Source organism: Mus musculus, chromosome 3 (genome assembly GCF_000001635.26).
Source record: "Mus musculus strain C57BL/6J chromosome 3, GRCm38.p6 C57BL/6J".
NCBI classification, from domain to species: Eukaryota; Metazoa; Chordata; class Mammalia; order Rodentia; family Muridae; genus Mus; species Mus musculus.
Genome location: NC_000069.6, coordinates 96145630 through 96161948, shown reverse-complemented (window position 1 = coordinate 96161948; position 16319 = coordinate 96145630). Strand labels below are relative to the sequence as shown.

General features: G+C 44.8%; 1 protein-coding gene across 10 annotated transcripts in view; it reads right to left on the bottom strand.

Moving 5' to 3' along the window:
- Positions 1 to 819: 819 nt before the first annotated feature.
- Otud7b (OTU domain containing 7B) overlaps positions 820 to 16319 on the bottom strand; it is a 56626-nt gene continuing 41126 nt past the window's right edge. For all 10 annotated transcript variants that reach the window (XM_006501389.4, XM_006501386.3, XM_030252584.1 and 7 more), the window contains 6 exons: positions 10975 to 11087; positions 10484 to 10611; positions 9905 to 10054; positions 9322 to 9436; positions 8457 to 8541; positions 820 to 7180 (listed from right to left, as the gene is read on the bottom strand). In XM_006501389.4, coding sequence (XP_006501452.1) covers positions 5981 to 7180; positions 8457 to 8541; positions 9322 to 9436; positions 9905 to 10054; positions 10484 to 10611; positions 10975 to 11087 — 1791 coding nt within the window. In that variant the 3' untranslated portion in view covers positions 820 to 5980. The remainder of the gene's footprint in view (positions 7181 to 8456; positions 8542 to 9321; positions 9437 to 9904; positions 10055 to 10483; positions 10612 to 10974; positions 11088 to 16319) is intronic.

Here is a 16319-nt window from a genome sequence, read left to right as displayed (position 1 = left end):
CCCCTTAAAGGAGAATACGCAATTTTTTTTTTCAAAGTAGAAAGGAAATGGAGGAGCTTAAGAAAGATGGGAGGAATGGGGGAACTGGGGATACCCAGATTCCCTTAACCCACATCCACATTTTAGTCTCTTTCTGTTCGTGAATATTAGTGGGTGTGACGAGGGGAGCAGTAGTTAAATGAAAACATTTTGGGCTAGCTCTCTATACTTTTTCAATGAGAGATGAAACACTAGGAAACTCAGTTATTTTGGTTTCGTTTATTCATGGGTTTTGTGATTTTGTTCATTTTCAGCCTCCTCTGACAACCTAACGGGTTGAGAAGGGGACATAAAGGGAACTGAACCTTGTGTCCTTTTCTGGAGAGCGTGACAGGCCCAGGGGCAGAATGGAGTGGACGGAAATTGGTGTGTCTGGGATGCAGACACAGCACAGGTATTTTGGTGTGCAAATCTCGGCAGTGGGGCGGGAGCTAGAAAACCCAGAAAAAGATCGTGGTATATCTAAACCAGCCTTTGCGCCCGGCGAGCGCACCTCCCCACTCCCGCAGCCACCTATTCCTATGGAAAGCCCAGCCCCAGGTACATGACTCCGCCCCTCCAACCCAGTCACCAGATCTCCTAATGAATGATTCATGTTCTGGACTTTGAAAGCTAAGGACTGGAAAACTCTTTTCAGCTCCAGGATCACATTTCCCCCTCCTTCCCTGCTGAATTTAAAAAGCAAAGATGGGGCTGTAGGGCACTGAACAGAGATGCTAAGGAGGGCAGCTTGAGGGCAGCATGTTTCAACACGGAGAAGACAGGAAATGAAATACAAAATAGGTGTTAATGAGCTGCTGTTTTATTGTTTTTGAGTCTGTACAGAGGCAGCAATCCTTAGGTGGGGGCCGTGACATTCAACACTCCCTTCCCCACAGCACACATCCTTCCAGCCTCAGCTTCCAAAGTTCTCTTTGTTGGCTGCAACTGTGGAAATAGTGAACTAGCATGAGCAGAGACTGGAACAAACAGGTATGTACTTGCTAGCAAGCTGGTCTAGACGCCTGATTGTAGAAGTCCTAAAGACTGCTGGTCACCACCACCCCACCACACACCTCAATGCTTCTGGAATAAAGTATGTAGTAAGGAACAGCTTAGGAACAGGTGTGCCAAAATCCCATGACCTACTTTTCTTCTCCCCACCACTTTCCTCCGAAAGCCTCATTCTGTTCTTTAATATCTTGAGGTATGGGAACAGCAGAATATAGAGGGAATGGTCAGGACGGAGAGAAGTGATGTGATCATCGCCTAACCAGAAGCACAAAGGGGCTGCAGTTGAGGATTAGGTTAACAGGAAGACTCTCACCACCTGCAGCACAAATGCAGATAGATGTCCACTGGATGGAAAGGGGATAGAGAGGCAAGGAGCTGTGTCAGATTTTTCCATTTTCAGACCCTCGCTCTGGTTATAGGTTTGTGCCAGGAGCAAGGGCTGCTGGGAGGGGTAGCTGGAGGAGGAAGGTGGAGCTGAGTGACTCACAGGATGAATCACAGATCCAGTTATAAACACAGAAAGAGGCCAAGGTCCTTCCCACCCCACTGCTTAGACAGCTTCTATCACTTCCTCTACCCCCAACTCACACAGCCAAGGGAAGGAGAGGGCACAGGAATTGTACATGGAAGCATGATAGTATTTTGTTAAACAGCTTAAGCACAGGAGGCAATACACAATAACTTGTGACTGGGTATCCACAAGATATTCAGACACGAGTGCCTGTGTGACTCATTGAGCCTGCAGTCCACACAGGTTGAGGGCAAGAAGAAAATATTAGAATCCAGGGTATGTATGTTTCCAGAGCAGATAATGGCTTCTAATTCTGTCCTCTTGCCTATGGCTATGTGGCTGGGTACTGCCTCTTTGAAAAAGAGGACACAGTCCAGTCAGAGGTGTCTGAGTAACTCATAGACAATCATTACCCAAATGCTCCTTTATTGAAAGAAAAATAAAGTGCCTGGAACCTTGGACATGGGAGTGAAAGGAAGAACAGCAAGAGCAAGATCTCAGAGAACGGGCTCTGTTCTCGGCTCGGGATCACCTCCCAAGTGTACAATATAAAGCCATGGTCATTTCTGCTTTACTGGTCTATGGATTTTGGAAAGCTATGGAGAGGGAAGGTACTTCTATTTTAAGGCACAGCATGGAGCTTAACACCATCCCTCACTCTTAGAAATTGCATCTTAAAAACTAAATAAAAAGATATAATTTATATCATTTACAAACTGCAGTATGAGGAAACCCTTTTTCAATTCTCCTTTTTTTTTTTTTTTTTTTGGTTTTTCGAGACAGGGTTTCTCTGTGTAGCCCTGGCTGTCCTGGAACTCACTCTGTAGACCAGGCTGGCCTCGAACTCAGAAATCCGCCTGGCAAGTGCTGGGATTAAAGGTGTGAGCCACCACTGCCCAGTTAAGCCAGCCTGAGTTAAGGGGTTTGGAGGTCAGCCCTCTGGTGTACTGGCTTTAAGTTGGGGATGGTACAGAGGATGCAGGGTGGAGAGAGTGGAAAGGAGGAAAATAAGAACCCTGAAGATCTCTCTCCGTTAAAACTTTAGTAGGACCCCAGATGCCCTGGATTATAAAGAGTAATTGCACTTAATGTAAGCCTGAGAGATGAGGACTTACCTCGTCTAGGACCCCCACCCCCATCACACACAGGACCCTCGTAAATAAGGAAGGTTTACTCACGTGGATGCTCCCCACACAACCCTCCCTTCTCCCCACCACAGTATCTGCATGGGCTTGCTTATTCTGAACAAGTTGATCTTTGTTTTGTTTCCCAGACGTTCCTTAACTCCACCCCTACTCAACCCCTCCTCCACCCTAAAAAACACAGAATGAAAATCTCACAAGCCCTCATTAAAAAAATAATAATGTCTCAGAGTCCCTCATCTTTAAAATTGATGCCTTAATAGTCACCCTCCAAATTAAAACTAATTTAACAAAAAGTTAAAAGACCCAATACCCATTTCCCATATGACCTTAGACCTCTCTTCCCTTTCCCTGGAACTTTTTTATTTTCTCTTCAGAAAGGCAAGCAGAACTAAGATTGGGTACTATATAAATAAAAACAACATGATACAAGTTTTCTGATTCTCTTCATTTGTCCTCAGTTTATACAATCTAATAACAGACCAAGTCCAAACACAGCAGCCCAAAGGAAATGGAATTCCCTGGTTTTATTCTACAGGAAAACCCCTGCTGGGCTGTTTGCATTCCCACCCAGGCAGGTAGGCATCCTATGTATGTTGTGGGAGAAGGATGACAGAAGTGCACACAGGGTGACTGCAGCCAGGAAGAGGGGCTCACGGTGAAGGTTTCACCTGCATTATTCAAGCTTCAGAAACTGGGACAAGTCTGAGGTGATGCTAGCAAGGCACGAGGCATTCACCTACCACTCACTGGGAGAAAACTGAAGGAGTGCTTAAAACTCACGAATCAAGATAAGTACTGTCTTGATACAGTATTTAAAGAAAATAAAAATTTTTAAATGTAAAAACATCTTTATGAACATATCACAATTTAAGTAGACAGGATTTGTCCTCATATTTGTTCAATTAAGGGCTCTTACCTCTTTCACCTTAATACCATTCCTGATACATCCTAAGATTTTGATGTTTTGTTCAATCTGGGTTTTTAATGCTTATATATTGAAATTTTAAAAAATGTCTGGTATGATGTGATCCCAGAACTTGGCAAATTTGAAGCAAGATCATATACATTCAAGGACAGCCTGGGCTACAGGATAGGATCCTATCTAAAAACAAAACAAAAATAACCCTCAATTTCCTAGTAGATCTTTAAATTATGCACCTGCCAGAAATGCTTATCTCATACTAGGTTTCAGCCTGTAGAAAGCTGGGTGTGGTGGTTCATGCCTAGGTATCAGCACTCAGAAGACTGAGGCAGGAGGGTTGCTATGAGTTGGAGGCTAACCTGGGTTATATAGCAAGTACCAGACTGGCTAGCCAGGGCTACATAGCAAAGATACAAACAAAAAATAGTCAAAAAATAATGATGGGAAATTATGAAATCAACAGATTGGCAGACTTGGAAGTGAATGACTTTCAAACTTTTTGAGGGGGTGGGGGACAACTTCTTAAACTTAATAATTCCATAAAGAAGTCTTGACTAGCTTTGTTACCAAAGAGAGGTGTTTGATCATTTTTCTGACTAGGCAGAGGAAACATGCACTGGAGTCCCATCTCACACACGCACAAACATGCACATCTAGCCATTTGTGACTTAAATCAAATTCGGGGATAACATTCCATTAGTGGGTGATGACATACCTCAGCAGAGAAATTGGAGCCCAGAAACAGCCCCAGGTAACTCTGGACACGTGCAGTGCACTCACCCCTTCTTCATTTGCATCCACAAATGAACACAGAATTCATTTGTATAGAATTGCATAGATGATTTTTCCCCAGGAAAAAAAATAAGGAGAAGGGACAATTGGCGCAGGATAGCCTTCAGGTTTAAAGCTCTTAGAAATAGCTCTGGTCAGAGCAGAAGCTGTCCAGACTTGTGCTTTGTGCAAATTGCAAGGGAGCTCTCACCACTGGGTCCAGCCCTACCCCTCTGGAGAACAGGGCTGGCTCAGGAAAAGGGAGATATCCAAAGGCAGGTCAGATCACTGGGACCGTGCGGCCCATGGCGACAGCTCACTAAAATAGAGTTCTCTAGCTACCTTTCAAAGTGGCCCCTAGCCCCCATCCCATGCTTCAACACCAGCCCTAATATCAAAAATAATTTTTCTTACAAAGTATTTTTTATTATTTTAATAAACTAACCACAGATTAAGGTCAGCCACGGCTTAACAAAAGAAGCCAGGGTGTTAAGTTCACTCTCCAGAAGTGACAGGAAGGAGAAACCCACTTAGGTAGGGGCAGGAGTCAGTAACTTTTAAATGTTCTCTGTCAGGGTCCTGTCTTTCTTTAAAAAATTAGTAAAATAGGTTGCTTTCTACAGAAACACAGCAGCAGAGGATAGTGCTCTATAGAGGTTTTTGGTATTGTTTCAAACAGTCTAGCCAAACATCTGGGCTCCTCCACCCCTTCTCAGGTGCACTCAAACCCACATGTAGTTATTGCTAAGTAGTTAAAAAATAGATCACTCTGCACCCGTTCACCTGAAGAAACCCCATATACAAGGTTGCTTCTTACCACTCTTCTCTTTCCCAAAGGGAACTTGCTTTAAAAAAAAATATTTAAAAAAAAAATCACATCTTAACTTAGCTGAGCTCAATCCTTAAAAAGGATGAGGAAAAGGTAGGGCAACAGGCAGTCTCCCCTAAAACTAGAATGGATGGCAGATGAGTATCTAGAAGAACATAAAACTCTCTAGGAAAGACTCCCCTTTAAGTTCCTCCTTCCTATTTCCATTCACTGGGATTTAAACCACCCTTTCTGTGTAACCAGGCCAAGCACATACATTACTGCCTTGATCCTTCAGGGAGAATTTATTCAACCCTAATATCTACCTAATTCAAACCAAAATCAAATTTGTTCAGTATCTCAGATCGACTCAATACTCCCAACTACACCACCATGTGCTTTTTTTCTAAAGTCAATGAACTTTGGTCTATTTTTTCCTTAACTGACTTGAGAACTTTCTTTCCAGGTTCCTCCCCGAAGGTGTCCACCCACCTCCCACCCACACACACCTAGTATTTCCCTACTTTCCCTTGGGCCCTGGGATTGGGACAGAAGAGGTTATGAGCTTCCCCCTTCTGCCTTGAAGTCTCAAGTCAACTGTGTGCGCAGGAGCAGTACTGCCCTGGGGTAGTGCTAGCTAGCCCAGCCCTGCTCCCACCAGACTGCCAGCACTCCAGCCCCCACACCCCTCTCTGCACTTGCCCCATCAACACAGGGGCTGGGTCCTGATGAGCCAGAGTTGAGCTTAACTTTCTTTGTTTAGCCCCTGTCCCCACTAAGGTTCCAGCCACTCAGAACCTGTGTGCCAGCAGTTCCCCACCAGGTTCCCGCTCCCTCCGCCTCAGTTCTTCCCTGTAACAGCAAGAGCACAAGTTGTTTGTCTCAGGGTGTCCATAGAAGCTGCAGTTCGGTTGTTTGCATTTGGTCTGGGTTGGGGGAAGTCCCCGTGGAGCTCCAGCCCATCCATCTGGCTCTGGGGGCTCTCTGTAGCCATTGCTATAGGAATCAGCCACACGGAACTGGGGTGGTAACAAGGCACCCCTGTGAACTCCATCTTTGCCTGGCTCCAGAGCTGGGATGTTGTCCTGGTGGGGGTACGGTCGCCCAGGATACTGTCTGGGAAAGGTGGCATATGATGGTAAGCCCCCTACACATGGCCCCCCTGCCAATTGCCTCCGGGGTTCCTGGCAGTGGACTCCACCCCCAGAAGGCCGAGGGATAGTAAAGCCCCCAGGGTAAGCAGTAGAGAAGGCCATCGCCTTGGGCTCTGCGGGGGAGTCACTGGGCTGGTCCTCCCCACCGTCCGGCTCTGGCTTTTTGGCTGGAGGAGGCCCACTAACTAACCCTCCATTCATGATCTTCCTCTCAACCTCCTTCTGCTTCTGCTCTGCCAGGAATCTTTCCTCAGCATCTGCAAGGTAACGCTGGATCATCTCCTCCTGATACTGGTGCCGGTGGCCCATCTTCAGGGTTCCAACAAAAATGTACTTGCCCTCCCCTTGCATTGCGATCCTCATAGTGCTCAGGCTTTGCATCACCTCCTGGCTATACTTGCTCCCGCCATTGCCAACAGACTCAGACGGGGGCTTCTCAGACACAGGCCCATCCCCAGCAGCCTCTTCCTTGCCACCCTTCCAGCTCTTCAATGTGTTGTTCTTCTTCTTCTTTTCTAATGTCTCCGTACCACTGCTTATTCCAGACCCACTCCCCAGCCCTCCAGGCTTGGGGCCCTTGCTGTGCATCAGGCCCCCCATGTTCTTCTTAAGCTTGCTGCCCAAGGTTTTGCCAAAGCTGCCCAGTTTGTTAGCCACGGAATCTGCTCTCTTCTTGTCCTTCTCCCGGTCTCGCTTTGACTTCTCCTTCCGCCTGCTGCCCTCGTTGCCGAGAGAACTGCTGCCAACCGACTCCTTGTCTGACTCCCCAGACTCAGGAGTGGACCTGGGTTCATCTCCAGCTGAGGCTGTGGGGGACTCAGGCTGAGCTAGGGGAGCCTACAAGAGAAGAGCATTGACAGTTACCTCTCTGGGCTGGTGTAGGGAAGCTCCCACAGACAGGGACCCTATCTAACAGCTTAAAGAGCTACCTAGAGCCCTGATATAGGGGTTAGTCCCATAAAAAAGGGTAGTATACTGGCTAGTGTTTTTGTCACCTTGACATAAGTTAGTGTCATCTGGAAAGAAGGCATGCCAGTTGATGAGCTACCTCCATCATAGGACCTTTTCTTGATTAGAGATTGATGTGGGAGGGTCCAGCCCATTGTGGGTGGGGCTTCTTCTGGGTAGGTAGTCTTGAGTTGTATAAGAAAGTGGGAGAGCTGGCTAGTAAGCAGCATTCCTTCAGTCTCTGCTTCCGTTTCTGCCTCTGAGTTCCTGCCTTGGCTTCATTCAATGATGGAATGTTATCAGAACATGTAACCTTATGAGCCCTTTCCTCTCCAAGTCTCTTCTGCTCAGGGTTTTTACCGCAGCAATAGGAAGCAAACTAGGACAGGTGGTAAATGCACCATGAACTCCATCTGTGCAATGACTGTCTAGCTCCAGAGAAGGTTACTGATATGAAGAAGGTCACTCAAGAGGCACTGTTCCTCTCTGGCTTCAGCCTGCTGTCGTGGCTAAGGAAAGATACTTGTCTAATAGCTAACTCTCCCTCACTCGCTGCATCCCTCCCTCACTGCAGCCCAAGCTCCTTCTGTAGTAGAGATCCAGATCCAAAAGGAGCCTGAGAGCATCACAGCATCACAGCACAGTGCATGGCCTCTGGCTGAGCAGGGGCCTTTGCCTCTCTTTCTGTCTGTCTGTCTGTCTGTCTGTCTGTCTGAGACAGGGTCTCTGTATAATCCAGGTTAGCTTCGAATTCACAATCCCCCTGCTTCAGTTTCCCAAAATACTGGGAGAACAGATGTTTGCTACTTTGCCTGGCTGGAAAAATATTTTTTCAGATACCAAAATGTTCTTTATTACAAGTCTGTTTATGTCAAATTCTGTTCAGAATTAAACTCAAGGAACCCTTAACTAGCCACAAGCAGCCAAGCCTGAGCACTGCTTCTATACCACCTATACTCTAGCTTGTGGAGGTCCTGACTCCAGTCTTCAGGAGAGCCAAATCATAACAGTCAGTAAGTAGCAGAATGTGACTGGAGATGGGTGGGCATAAGGGGCAGTTAGGACGGAAGAGGGCGTGTGAAGCTGCACTAGAGCAGATTCTCTTTGTTCTTCTCATTGCTGACAGTGAGGACACACAGGGGCTCTGGGGGGAACCAGTGCTCACTTGTGAATCAGAAGACAGTGGGATCCACTTCACATTCATATAGCTATGCAGCAGATGTAACTTCACCTCCAGAGACAGAATTATACTGTGAAAAAGAGAAAAAAAAATTAAACAGCTGTTACTTCAAAGGCAAATAGTCCTTCAGAAAGGACTCAGCAGTGTCCAGAGACCAGCCATCAAACAGCTGCCATTATTTCTGTTGTGGCATCATTTAGCAAATTCTAACCATCAGGTGAGGACTCTTTTGGTTTTTCTTTTGTTTTAAAGACAGGGGCTCACTATGTAGTCTGTCATAGCCCTGAACTTGCAATCATTCCCCTGCCTCAACCTCCTGAGTGATAGGTGAGGTGTGGGCCACCATGCCCAGCTATAAGGACTTTTTTAAAGTACTAGACTCTCTCAGTCAGCTCCCAAAGTTGCAAAGGCCCCAAAAGGGAAGCAATGAGTAGGAGGGCAGGGATAAACACACACACACACACACACACACACACACACACACACACACACACACACAGAGATGGAGGCACGCTTTAGTGCTAGGTGAGAGAGTATGTAATTTAAAAGCAGACTATTTTGGTCACTTGTTTAGAAACTCCTCTGACTTTGGCTTAGAATCAAATAGGATTTGGTTGTCTTGCTTTTTTAATCACTATTTTGGGGATTCTGGGATGTAGTAGGCAGGGACACTCGCTCTGCTCTAAGAAAAGAAGACAAAGCAGCTGCAGATGCCAGTGTCCCAACGACCGGCCAGCCTTCCATCTCTCCACCACTGAGCTAAGAAGAGTGTGGGTATGTGGCACTGCATGTGGAGGAGATCTCAGCTACTGTATAGAGAAAGCATATGGAAATGCAAAGCTGGCCTTACCTGGCCAATCGGACATTGTCATTGTCATCTTTGCCCCACTCCCAGCCCTTTCCTGGGTCCACAGCAAAGTGCAGGGGCAGCAGCTTGTGCTCTGAATCTGTGAGTGGGATCACAGCTGGGGAGGGAAACACATGCTGTCAGAAAGTCTCCTGAGATGGGAGAAGGCAGATACACACACACCGATGTCACCTATGACTAACTGCAGTCTATCTATCCACAACACTTATAAATAAATTACATTAAACACCAATGAGCTACTTCTCTTTACCACCCAGGATACATTTTAGCCTATTAATACCCTGGACTCCCTGCCAGTGAACCACTTACTCTCCACAGAGGTAAGTGCAGCCTGTACCTAATACAGACCTTTACACTACAACAGCGGTGACAGAGACACCCTTTTCACCAAAGCACCCCCCTCTTTTTTAAGTTAAAAACTCTTGGTAATGTTGTATAGCTTGGTTAAAAAATAAAAACAAAAACTGGCACCGTCTGGCCTTCTGTTTCCTCAGTCACTTCCTCTTCCTTAGCTATCATTTCCACTTCTGAATAAAAACCAGCCACAGACAGCTGGGCGAGGCACCTTGTTCTTTGGCGCTCTCCTTCTGCTCCATCGACACAAGCGCAGAGAAGTGGGCCTGATCATAGGCGAGCACCAGAGGGGATCGGTGACACTGGCTGGCTGGAACCTCCAATGGCAGATAGATCCCTCCAAATGGGATAGGGGCAAATGCTGTAGGAAACCATGAAGGTTGTTATTACCAACTGAGCCCTTGGCTACTTCAGTGTCTACCCTACTTCTCTCTAAAAGACTTATTTTTATTATTTTAAATCATGGGTATTCATGAGTGTTTGTGTGGGGGCATGTACATGGGTGTGTGAATGTCAGGTTCCCTGGAGATGGAGTTATAGACAGCTGTGAGCTGCCCAATGTGGGTGCTTGGAACTAAACTTGGGTTCCCTGCAAAAGCAATGCAAGCTCATTGAGTCACTTCTCCAGCCCTTTACTCCCACTTTTCAGTTGAGCATCCCATCCCAATTAATCCCAAGAGCTTTTGTTTGAATCTCTTGAGAAGTTTTTACTGTTTTAATGTATAGCCCCCACCCCAAGCCTCCACACACAGGAAGTTTGAGGAAGAATGAAGATAAGTAGCTAACTCACCTTCCCCTCCAGAGTCCCTCAGCATGGTGTCTGCCACGACCACTATGGGCCTCTTGAGCACATGAGCAAGGACGAAGACATGGAATTCCTCTAGGCTTTCATATACCGGCTCCTCGGAGCTCTCCACTCTACGGTTGTAGGAAAGAATGGAGGAGGCACAGCAGAAGGGAGAAGGAAGAAACAAAACGAGTCCTGAGACCAGTTCCAAAGTGAAGGAAAAGAATGCCCCACCCTGGTTTTCTAACCCCAAAGCTTCCACAACAGACCACTCTGTGCTACATAGTTGGTGCTACTTCCATTTTATTAGTAGGGGAACCCAAGAAAAAACCAACAAAATGGTTTTGTAGATCTGTAAGGGGTTGGTGACATGGGTAAAGGTACTTGCTACCACTCCGAAGGACCTAAGCTCAATCTCTGGGATTCATACAGTAGACAGAAGGAAAGAAACGACTCCTTGGATGATCCCTGCTCCCTCACCAAGACACACTTACCCACCACCACTGGCTCCGTTGGAACCCAGATGCATTCTGGGTTCACTTGAAGCAAGTTTGATCAATTCATTCCATTCCTTCTGCCACTCATCTTCCGTATACACCAGTCCTGACTGTAAAGAGACCATGCAGTAATGAAGGCACGGGTAAGAAGAGGCTTGACTCTAAAAGGCAATACCCATCCAAACCCTCCTAGCGTTACAGCCGCTCTCTATTCTCTTAGCACTTGCTTTACACTTGTACTAAACCAAAAATTTTCTCCTTTTCAGAGTCAAGAAAATAGGTTGGCTGGTTAGTTGATTGGTTTTGAGACAGGGTTTCACTGTGTAGCCCTGGTGTCCTGGAACAACCTAGGTAGACCAGGCTGGCCTAGAACTCTTAAGAGACTGGCCTGCCTCTGCCTCTGCCTCTGGAGTGCTGGGATTAAAGGCATGTAACACCATGCCCCATTTTTGTTTCCTTTTGAGATAGAATCTTATGTATTGTAGACTGATACTGAATTAGCTATGTATGGAATTCTGAGCCTCCTGAATCTATCTCCCAAATGCTGGGATTATAGGCACATGCCACCATGTTTGGCAATCTCCCATTTCTTAGTCTTCAGTTCCTTTTCACTCATTGCAATCTGATCCTATTCTACTCTTTATGCCACTGCCCCGTCCACACACTTCACCTAAGATCCGATGGACTCTGGCTCTCATCTTTCACAGCCTTTGTTTATCTCTTTTCCTCCTTAAACATTCTAATTTACCTTCCACACCACTACTTTCACTTATTCTCTGAACTCCCCTCCCCACAAAACTGGAGTTTCGGCAACTATTTGAGTCTTGATTTCATCAGGGTGTTATCTTCACAGGCTGCAATCATATCTACTATATCTATGTGTTATACTCTAGGATTGACCCTCCCAGGCCCAAAACTCCTTTTCATTTCTATGGTCACATATCCAGCTGTTCACTGAAAACCACCACTTATCCACAGTGGCTCTAAATTCTGTATTTTAAGATGTAAAACTTAACTCCTGTCTCTCTGCATGCAACAACTATCACCCAAATACCCAGACTAAAAACCAGGGAGTTACTAAGCCGTTTCTTCTCCCAGTCACTATACACCTACATGTCTCTATCAACAATTACTAAGTATAAACTGCAAAGCATCTCTCTCTCTGACTTTACTGAACTCCTCAGATCCAGTAGAATTGGGGATATTATATTTTTTCCCAGTGATCAAATCTAATGGTTTGTTTCCTGATAATAGTAGCTCTAAGAATCTTCAGTGCCCATGGTATACAAGGCCTACCTTCCCCCTCAACCCCCTCTAAGTAGTTGCTCCTGATAGACAGTGCCTCATTCTCTTCTCCTTTATTCCTATTACTTGCAATGACTACTCCCTATGCTCCTGGTAAACAATGGCTAATCTTTAATAGCAAACCCTCCTCTGAGGAGTCTTTCTAAACCTCCCTAGCCCTTCCCTCCTCTGAACATCTCTTTGAAATGCTCTATGTTACTCTAAAGAGACCATATCTGAGTCAGGTGTAGCGGCATACATCTCAGCATGCAGGAGGCAGAGACGGGCAGATCCCTATAGGTTCCAAGCCTACCAGGGCTACCAAGAAACCACACTTGGTCTAGTTTACTCTATGTCTTTAAGGGTCTATTTTATTCTATTGCTCTACAAGAAAGAATCCTGTTTTATGAAACATGGCCCAGTGACTATTATATGATCAATAATCAATAAATCCATGCTACATAGTTATAATTTTTTATTAAAGGATTGCGTACACCAATACAAACAATTTGCTTTGTTGTCTTGCTTTTTGAGGCAAGGTTTCACTGGGTAACCCAGTACTGCAGCTTAGGTGGCAGAGTCCTTGCTTAGCACGCAGGAAGCCCTGGTTTTGATCTGCAGCATCAGATAAACTGGGTGTGGTAGCACACTCCAACAACCATGGATAATCCTGGCACTCAGGTGGAGGCAGGAAAACTAGAAGTTTAAGGTCATCCTCAGCTACACAGTAAGTTGGAGGCCAGATTAGGCTAATTCAGACCCTTCCTAAGAAGAGGAGAAAAGGCCTTAGGATGTGATGATTTGAAAGCTAAGTTTACATTACCCATATTTTTTGTTTGCTTAGCATAAAACTGAGTTCCATTGCTCAAATGCATCCTGACAGAGTATCTGCAATCACATTGAGCACATAACAGAAGGAGAACAAATGTACTGGGGATCAGTGCCACTGAGAGCATATTTTACTTTAATAAAAAGTAAAGAAGTTTGTAACTTGTAAAATGCTATCATAGATTTCAAGTAAAAATAAAAAGAACAATGCAAAGGTTACATAGGAATGAATGCTGCTTGACAAACATATCCAGGAGGACCTGCCTCTCACTCCTCCTCTATGTCACCTACTCCTGCTGGTGGTTGTTCCTGTTTGTTTTATTCTTGGTTTGGGTTTTCAAGGCAGGGTTTCTCTGTGTAGCCCTGGCTGTTCTGGAACTTGCTCTGTAGACCAGGCTGAAATCTAGAACTCAGAGATCTACCTGCCCCTGCCTCCTCTGCCTCTGCCTCCGGAGTGCTGGGATTAAAAGCATGTGCCACTACCACCTGGCCTTTTTTTTTAAGGTTAATTTTATTTTATGCACGAGCATTTTGCCTGCATATATGTATGTGCACCACATGCTTGATGGTGCCCAGTGTGGTCAGAAGAGAGCATTGGTTCCCCTGGAACCAGAGTTATGGACAGCTGTGAGCTCCATAACTCCTCTACAAGAATAAATGCTGAGCTACGGTCCGATCTCTCTGCTTCCTGTTTTAATACATACAGCCACTAGGTGGCAGGCACTCATAACAAGTTTTACCACTAATTTCAACACAAAACAAGGAAGCCCAGAAAATAAAGGCTGATTTAATTTGGGTTTTGTTATCAGAAAGCTAAAAGAAGCATCTCCGGCCATCGATTTCTTGTCTCCTTCCTGCTCCCAAGTAAGGGCTGAAGTCATCAAAGTTCAGCAAGACAATCATGCATGGCACATTTCCAGCCTGAGATTTGCAATATGCCAACGCTCCTTCACCAGCCACCATTTTCTGTGCACCCCCAAAAGGACAGAAAACAGGAAAGAACTTGAGTATTTCTAGCTCTCTTGGATAAATACTTTCATAATCTAAGCCTGTATTTAATAGATTTAATAATCAGATCGAACACACTTACTCTACTTTTGTTAACACTCCCACTTAATATCTGCTATGTTCTAATGAGGTCTTTTCTAGTCCCTGGTGTGGTCAAAGCTGAGGTTCAGTTATAACTTACACTCAGCAAGAAGATAAAGCTGATTACTGATTTGGTTTAAATTCCAAACTCAAGACCAGCTTGGATCTAGTTCAGGAAAAGCAGCTTTCTATAAGGACCACTCCTGCTTTGGGTGATAAGAATGTCAATTTGTAGCCAGGTGATAGTGGCAGCACCTTTAGTCCCAGCACTCAGGAGGCAGAGGCGGGTGGATCTCTGAGACTGAGGCTAGTCTGGTCTACATAAGGGAGTTCCAGGACAGCCAGGGCTACACAGAGAAGCCCTGTCTCAAGAGGGGAAAAAACAATGTCAACTTGTGTCTTTTCCCTGTGGATTCTATCTCTGGAGCAAAAGTGGATGATCAAGGACATGTGTATAATTTTTTTTCAAATATTTATTTTGTAATTATTTGTCTTCATCAGCCATATAAGTGTGGGTGTCCACAAAGGCCAGAGAGGGTATCAGATCCCCTTGAGCAAAGCTACAAGAGGCTGTGATCCACCTAATGTGGGTACTGGGAATCAAACTCCTATCCTCTATGAGAGAAACAAGTGTTCACAACCACTGAACTTTTTCTCCAGCCAAAAACAATGGGTTCTTTGTTTAAGGAAACACAACAGAGTGTGTGTGTGTGTGTGTGTGTGTGTGTGTGTGTGTGTGTGTGTGTGTAGCTGTATTATGGATTCTCAGAATCTGAACTTTGGTCCTCATGTTCATGTGGCAAGAGCTATATCAGGAACCACTGTAACTTCTGAGCCCCATAATGACATAAAACTTTACGTTACATCTTTAGATGTAAAATTCCAAATGACTGAAAAAAAAGACTTTAGTTGTGTATTAGCACCAGTTATAATGGAACAATGAAAGTTGGAGATGGAGGAAGACACAGGAAAACAAGAAAACCTCTGAAAAGTCATTCTCATATCCAGTGTCAGAAATAATTAGTTAAAGCATGGAAAAAAACAAAAACAGAAATAACCCAAAGTCAGGGACTATACAGATGGCCCAACAGTTAAGAGTACTTGCTGTTCTTGGAGAGGATGTGAGTTCAGTTCCCAGCACCTACACTAAAGCTCACAACTGCCTGCAATTTTAGTTCCAGGAGGTCTGAAACCTTCTGCTGTCATCCAAAGGCATTTTCATGCACATGTACAAACATATACATACATGAAATAAAAATACATACCCAGTTACATATGAAACTAATATGATACACACACGGGGTGGGGGGAGGGAAGGAGAGAGAAAGAGAGAGAGGAACTAAGAAAACAGAGAAGCCTATCTATGTAAACACATGATGTCATTCTTATAGGAACAGTTCAGCTTCTATAGAGAAGCAGATAACAAACACAGCATCATGCTCTGTAGCCATATGTCACTCTAAATTCTGTGCTTGAACAAAGAAAGCAGCTACATCCATACCCAAAACAGGCAAGGCTGTCTTTCAGTGAAACTTTTAAAACCTAAACTAAGAAAAAAGTTGTAGTTTTCCCAGTTCCTGGTGTAGAGATGGACCATAAAACTCCATCACTACTTCCTATATAAAAGTAATCACAATGCCTGCCAAATCCCCGAACAGTAATATTTAAAATCAATTTAACAAGTACCCTTTTACATTTTTTACCAAATTAAAGCAAAGTTGCAGACTGTAAAAACATTCAAGCATTTACATAATTAAAAACATGGGTGGCAAGGAGTTAAAGGTGCTAGCCACCAAGCCTGAAAACCTGTTCCATCTCCAGATCCCACACAGTGGAAGCAAACCGACTCATACACGTTATCTTCTCACTTCCACATATGTGGCATGGCATGCACACATGCATATGAAATACCTAAATAATAAACAAATAAACACATTATTTTTTAGAGAATTAAAAAGAAGCTGGAAATTATGATTTACCCATACAATTCCAGCAATTGGGAAACTGAGGCAGAACTGTTGCAAATTCAATGCCAGCTTGGACTGTGTAGTGAGTTCCAGGGTACCCTGGGTTACAGAGTAAGGGGAGAGGAGGGAGGGGGAAAGGAGGAGGAGGGTGAGAGAGAGTAGAAGAGAGGGAAG